Source organism: Chiroxiphia lanceolata, chromosome 2 (genome assembly GCF_009829145.1).
Source record: "Chiroxiphia lanceolata isolate bChiLan1 chromosome 2, bChiLan1.pri, whole genome shotgun sequence".
Taxonomy (NCBI): Eukaryota; Metazoa; Chordata; class Aves; order Passeriformes; family Pipridae; genus Chiroxiphia; species Chiroxiphia lanceolata.
The window spans coordinates 35,340,316-35,347,661 of record NC_045638.1 but is presented as its reverse complement, the minus strand read 5'-3'; the positions used below and the strand labels follow the sequence as shown (position 1 = coordinate 35,347,661).

Sequence of the window (7,346 nt, the reverse complement as noted above, 5' to 3'; positions counted from 1 at the left end):
ACATGCATTTTAATTTTGTTTTTCACAAAAGTTGAAGAATTGACAATACTCAAGAGTTTCAGAGTATGAAGTTCTCTTTTAATCAATAGAAAATTTTGTGGAGAAAAAAATCCTAGCCTTGCAGACATTGTGTTATGCTAAAAAGAGTACTAACATTCAGTTATAAGCTTTTTTAAAAGGAAAAATACCACACTAAGCTGTGGGTGCCTCTCTGAATATATTCACCACAGCCTTTCATAAATTACGTCCAGAATATGGTCCTGTAAATCTGTATGTGCCTAACCCTGTGTGAGCACAGGAGTCACTTCACTCTATCTGTATTATGATGTAGAATATAGAACAGCACACAATTTAATTTGGATCTTTTGTTGTGCAAAAAAAAAAAAAGTATAGTGACATACACAGCATACTGCAGTAGGCTATGCCTGGCACATCCTGTTCTCACAACATGTCCTCTGAGAGATATGCTCTCATTTTGAAATCCTGCAAAGTACATACATGTGTAAGCAGTGGTTTCTGGCACCTCAGCTACTGCAGCTTTTTGGTTCACCAGTCATCTGTTTAAAAAAAAGGTTTGGCTTTATTTACTTTGGTAGGAAACAGCCATTAAAAGTAAAAGCAGTAACAAAAGGTATGTGTGAACTAATGCCCTCCAGCTAGAACAATTTCAATACTTTTAGAAAGAATGGGTATTATTTCAGACATGTTTGACCATTAGGTACAAAATATCACTTTCAGCATACAATAAAATTAGCAAAGTTACTGATGAAACTACTGTCTTGGTAGGGGCTGGGGCCCTGCCATGAGTGCTTACACTGGCAGCCTGCAGAGGAGGTTTTCACAGCATCTAGATTTGAGCACCAACACAAGAAGCTGGAACCACGCTTTCTCCTTGTCCCTCTAGGAAACTGTGGTTAAGTTCTTTGGCATTTCATTGTCTTGGATCAGTTCTGTGAAGAACAGAAAAGCCCCATGGTGTGACATTTGGCACTGCAGTGGTAAGGAGGAGGTGGGAATAGAACTTGGAAGCAAGGATATGCCATTGATCAGCATTACCCAGAGGGTGGTGAGCATGAAGTGAAACCCCAGTGGTGCCCTGACAGTGCCCCAAATCTGCTCCCCTCCACCTGACAGCTACTGCTGTCCTCTGTGACCCCATGCAGAAAGCTGTGCCTCCATCCTACACTGGCTTCCAGCAGTCACCACTGAAGAAGCCTCCTGGTTCACTTTGTTCTCTCGCTCATTGACTACTGTCTGGGCTCACAGAGTCACGCCCCAAATCCAGTGCTTTACTGCCTCACACTCAGCTTCACTGACTCTCAGAATCAGTTATGTTAGAAAAGACCTCTGAGATCATCAAGTCCAACCTATGACCAAATACCACCATGTTAACTAGACCCAGGCACTAAGTGCCACATCCAGTCAAACACCTCCAGGCATGGTGACTCCACTACCTCCTTGGGCAGTCCATTCAAATGTCTAATCACGCTTTCTGTGAAGAAATTCTTCCTAATGTTCTATCTAAAGCTCCCCTGGCAAGCTTAAGACGGTGTCGTCCTATCTACTGTTCCCTGGGAGAAGAGGCTGACTCCCACCTGGTTACAACCTCATTTCAGGTAGTAGAGAGCAACTAGGTCACCCCTGAGCCTCCCTTTCTTCAGGCTAAACAACCTCAGCTCCCTCAGCCCTCCTCATAAGACTTGTGCTCCAGACCTTTCACCAGTCTTGTTGCCCTTCTCTGAACACGCTCCTGCACCTCAATGTCTTTTCTTGTAGTGAGGGGCCCAGAACTGAACACAGGATTTGAGATGTGGCCTCACCAGGACTGAGTACAGGGGGACAATCACTTCCCTGGTCCTGCCGGCCACACTATTTCTGACACAAGCCAGGATGCTACTGGCCTTCTTGTCCACCTGGGCACACTGCTGGCTCATGTTCAGCAGCTGTCGACCACCAGCCCCAGGTCCTTCTACACTAGGCTGCTTTCCAGCGATTTTTCTCCAAATCCGTAGCAATGCATGAGGTGGTTGTGACCTAAGTGCAGGACCCGGCACTTAGTCTTGTTGAACCTCAGACTGTTGGTCTCGGCTCATCGATCCTGCCTGTCCAGATCTCTCTGCAGGGCCTTCGTGCTGGGCGGTGCGGGGCAACACACCAGATGGGGCAACGCAGAGCCGCTGGGCTCTGCAGGCTGGTGCGGGCGCTACCGACGGAGGCACCAAACGAACGTGGAGAGCGCTTGGGAAACTATGGGTAAAAGTGTGAGCAGTGAGGTGACCGCCGCGCTGCCCCGCGGGGGCCGGGCCGGGGCAGAGGCGGCACTTCCCGGGCGGTGGCGAGGCAGGCCCGCCGTGTGTGACGCGGCGCTGCGACACTGGCGCGGCAGGGCCGGGGGGCGCGGGGCGGGCCCCCGTAGGCCCCGCCCCCGGACCGGGCTAGCCAATGGGACGGGGCGGGGCGTGGCCGGCGGGCCCGGCATTAAGGCCACGCGCGCGGCACTCCCGCCCTTTCGGCTTGAGGGACAGCGGCACTGACTCCCGGCTGCGCGCGCGAACATGGCGGACCAGGCCATCTCCTTCCTCAAGGACTTCTTGGCGGGCGGCGTCGCCGCCGCCATCAGCAAGACCGCGGTGGCGCCCATCGAGCGGGTCAAGCTCTTGCTCCAGGTCAGCGGCGCGGGCGAGAGCGGCGAGCGCGGGCAGAGCCCATCACCGTCCCCCTCAGGCGCCGGGCCCGGCGAGGGCACAGGTTCGGGCGGAGGGTGGGTGGGGGCCGCGGCCACCGCGGGACAAAGGGCCCGGGAGAGGCGGTGGCGGCTGGCGGGAAGGTCACGTGGACGGTGGCGGGGAAGTCAAAGCCGGTTCCGCCGTGCGGGGCTCGGCGCGGCGGGCGGGCCCGGCCTAGGGGGGCGGCCGCCGCTGGTGTCACTTCCTGCCGCCCTCGCTGCCGGCGCCGAGGGCACGGCGGGGAGGGGAGGGCGGCCGCTCCCGCCGCCATCTTGGCGACCCTCACGTGACGCGCGCCCGCGCAGCGCATTGGCCCGCGGGCGGGGCGCGGCCGGCGCGCGGGGCCCGGCGTGACCCGGCGGCGCCCAAGGTGATTGGGGTGACCTTCGCGGTGCCGCTGGCCGAACGCGGGCTCCTTCCTGCCTGCCCGCCCGCGCCCCCCTGCCTGCCCGCCCGCGCCCCCCCGCCCCTCTGTCAGTAAGGGCTCTCGCCTCTAGGCAGGCCTGTTCTGAGTGTCGCGTCCAGTCTGTCCTTAAACACGTCCGTGGACGGTGAGTCCACCACTTCCCTGGGCAGCCCATTCCAATGTCTAGTCACCCTTTCTGTGAAGAAATTATTCCTAATGTCCAACCTAAATCTCCCCTGGTGCAGCTGGAGGCTATATCCTGTTGTCCTGTTGTTAGTTGCTGGGATAAGAGGCCAACCCCCACCTGTCCCTATTTTGGCAAGTCCTGAGGTCTGAGGCAGTTAGGAAGCAATTCTAAGCCTTTTTCTTAACAATAACACAACCCTAAGCCATTCAGAATTAACAACTTCTTTTGTATAATAGAAGCAAACTTAAGCCCAGCTATGGCATAGGCCAGTCAAGGCATGTAGTCAATATACACACTTTTATTTGCAGGTGCAACATGCAAGCAAACAGATTGCTGCTGATAAGCAGTACAAGGGTATCATCGATTGTGTAGTACGTATTCCAAAGGAACAAGGAATGCTGTCTTTCTGGCGAGGAAACTTGGCTAATGTCATCAGATACTTCCCAACTCAAGCTCTCAACTTTGCCTTCAAGGATAAGTATAAGCAGGTTTTCTTGGGAGGTGTAGACAAGCACACTCAGTTCTGGAGATATTTTGCTGGTAACCTGGCATCTGGTGGTGCAGCTGGAGCCACTTCCCTCTGCTTTGTCTACCCCTTGGATTTTGCAAGAACCCGTTTGGCTGCTGATGTTGGAAAAGCTGGTGCAGACAGAGAATTCTCTGGTCTCGGGGACTGTCTAGTCAAAATTACCAAGTCTGATGGTGTGCGAGGCTTGTACCAAGGGTTCAATGTCTCTGTCCAAGGCATCATCATCTATAGAGCTGCCTACTTCGGGATCTATGATACAGCAAAAGGTAATACTTCAGAGGGGATCCAGTAAACCTGTTTTCACAATTGTATTGCCTGTTCTGGGATGTTACACACTGTAATAACTGCATTAAGGTAGAAGGGGATATCGGTGCCAGCATCAGTGACACTGCAGTGTTGAAGGCAAAACTTGTGGTTGCTGCCATGTGTTGATGGCAGCAACCTACTTTCAAGTATTGGTTTTGTAAGGAGTTGCTCCTGATGCCAGCAAAGTATGTTGATAATGATACATAGAAAAAGTTCTTTTTTGTTCAATGCATTCCTGTAGTTACATTGGACCAGTTCAAGAGTGTTTAGCAGAATGGGATTGAGCAATGCTTTTGTAAAGCTGGACATTTGGGCATGTAGGCCATTGATGCTAGTTTGTGGTAACGTAATCCACAGGGACAGTGACTTAATTTAGTGACGTTTCTTTTTAAAAAGAGTAATGAATAGTTGAGACTTTCTCATGCCAGTCTGAAACGAATCCTTGTTCTTAAATGTTAAGCTGTTTTGATAACTGAAGAAAATCCTGAATTTCTTTAGATGTTTTTTATGTTGCTTCAGTGTGTTTAAATTTTATGAAGTTGCAATTTTCAAGTATGGCTCTACAATGTTTTGTAACTAGGGCATCTAGTTTCCTACAAGTTTATCTAGTAAAGTAGCTGTCATGTCATGCAGTGAGTAAACTGGAGGAGGACGTGCAAGATAAAAAGGTAATTACTTCTTTTTTATTGCAGGCATGCTCCCAGATCCCAGAAATACTCACATTGTTATCAGTTGGATGATTGCCCAGACGGTGACTGCTGTGGCTGGTGTGGTGTCCTATCCTTTTGATACAGTGCGGCGTAGAATGATGATGCAGTCAGGACGCAAAGGAGGTAGGCTGTAAATCTGTGTAGCTGTTCAAGCAGTGTTAACAGGATGGAGTTCTTTTTTACTAATAGCCTTGACACTTACATGAAATGAGGAAGTGCAGTAAGGTTCAACTTGTGTTTGTCCTGAATTATGCTGAGGACTTCTCTTTATTGAAAATTAAATAGGCAAATGGACTGCCTGTTTGTGTTGACAAATTAAATTACGGTAATTAGGGGTTGGAATAGTTGCCAAAATGAAAGCTTAACATTTTTACTTTGCAACAGCTTTTATTAACTAGGCAAGCAGATAGGAAGCTTTGCTGTTGGCTGTGCTAAGAATCATATTACAGTCTTAAAGTGCGGTTTGGGACATCACAAAGTAGTTAAGTGAAACAGGACGGTTGTTAAAAACATCTGAGATAAAATTATAGGAGTTAAGAATCACTCTTTGCTCTTTTCCTGCAGCTGATATCATGTACTCTGGAACGATTGACTGCTGGCGGAAGATTGCAAGGGATGAGGGAGGAAAGGCGTTCTTCAAGGGTGCATGGTCCAATGTTCTCAGAGGCATGGGGGGTGCTTTTGTGCTTGTGCTGTACGATGAATTCAAGAAAGTCATTTAAACAACCTAACTAGAATTGGAAATCAAATTGAGCAGATCATGTAGAATAACTACCATTATGGACCATTGACCTTCAAGAAATTCCTGTGAGTCTTATTTATCGGAGCCAGATGATACATGTAGATGGGGCTAGAAACTGACATAGAGGACTGATCCATTTCTCTGTAACATGCATGAAGACACTGAATCTGGCAGTTCAGTGTGCTGATTTTTCTTTTCAGCAATGAAAAATGAGTGGTGTTGGTTCTGGGTCCAAAGTGGCTAGGTCCAGTTTAGGCAGAGAAAAATTGTTTGCCTGCGGATCAGTCCCCAGTTTCAAGTCCTATCTTCTAGGACCATAAAATTGTATTTGAAAGCATTTGCTAACAAATCATGTTCTTTTCCACTTGTACTGAAGCACTATGTACCATTTTGCACAGCTGAACATCTAGCAGTTTTGTTCTTAAATTGGGGCATTTTGCTGTAAAACAATAAACATACTTACTCTGTCTGTGTTGAAATTATTACATAAAACCTTTGGGAAAGCCTCTTTTGTTTGAAAACTTGTTTCAGATAATGGTTCCTCTGATACATTTACACTACACTCTGTAATAGAATTAAGCTTTTAAAAAAAAAAACCTGAATGTGAGAATTTTATGGGGAAGGATGGGGAAGCATGGGTTGTATTGATAGAGACCAGTCCCATTCTTTGTACCTAATGGTCTACAATGGGCTACTGCAAGTGGCTTTTTGCATGATTCTTAGAAATTGATTTGCAACTTCTCATATGATTTAAAATGGGGGAGCAGGTTCAGTTGTGCTAGCAAAACCCAAAGACCCAAGAACTGTCAAAAAGTAATGCTCCAGCCCTTGGTAAAAGAGCTTAAAGTAATTTTTTGTTGTTAAATCAATATTGCAAAGCAACATGGCATTCATGCAAAAATCCAGGAACCCAGTAAATGCCTTCAGCTTCTGAGCGACCTATGTATTGTATTGCTGCTGTTTGGAAATGCTGATTGTGCCATTCAAGATACTGTTTGGCCTCATCTGTAGCAGTGGTCAATCAGTACCTCTGTGGAAGGTTGAATTTAATCTGAAATGAGGCTCATTCTAGGAGATGACATTGATGGGGTGTGTGGGAGGGAATGTGTATGTTTCTGTATTGCTGTAAAATAGTAGATCAAGGTAGGTCAGCCTTCAGTATTAACTGATTGGTGTCTTGGGATGGCCAGAAGAACAAAACCAAACTGGGTAATTTCTCATACTGCTCTTCGAGGTAGCGTAATACCTATGTGCCGTTCTCCATATGTATATAATCTTTTATACTTTGTAATCTGCAAAAACACAATAGGAGGACTAGTAAAGGAAAACAAGGTGTTAATCTTTGTGTTTTAAGAACTCTCCCTATATCTGGAAAAAGCGTGTCATTGTATGAATCACTGAAGGCTGACTGAGCTGTCTTGAGTTCTTTCTGTGCCTTCTGAGGTTGGTATTCAAGATGAATTATTTAAATTAACTACTTGGCTTTGGCTGGTTATTACCTTCCTCTCAAAAGGACTTAACCTTTTTCCTTTCACTGTTGCACAAGTGCTGCTCTCAACGTGTATGAATGTAAGGACATTACACAGTTCCTCTGTACACAGGCCAGTGCCAAAATTTGTGTACCTATTTCATCCCTGTTTGGTAATCGCAGCTCCCTGTGGTGCAGGCAGGTCATTTGATGTTGACCTTGCCAATCAACTTGCTGTTTCACTTGTAATTATATTGATGGGGGGCAGAAGG

General features: G+C 47.5%; 1 protein-coding gene across 1 annotated transcript; it reads left to right on the top strand.

Moving 5' to 3' along the window:
* The first annotated feature begins 2,470 nt into the window (after positions 1-2,470).
* Positions 2,471-6,479, top strand: SLC25A6 (solute carrier family 25 member 6). Its single transcript, XM_032680881.1, has 4 exons — positions 2,471-2,666; positions 3,628-4,114; positions 4,847-4,987; positions 5,429-6,479. The coding sequence occupies exons 1-4, from the start codon at positions 2,556-2,558 to the stop codon at positions 5,584-5,586; spliced, it is 897 nt and encodes a 298-aa protein (XP_032536772.1). The 5' UTR covers positions 2,471-2,555; the 3' UTR covers positions 5,587-6,479.
* Positions 6,480-7,346: the final 867 nt, after the last annotated feature.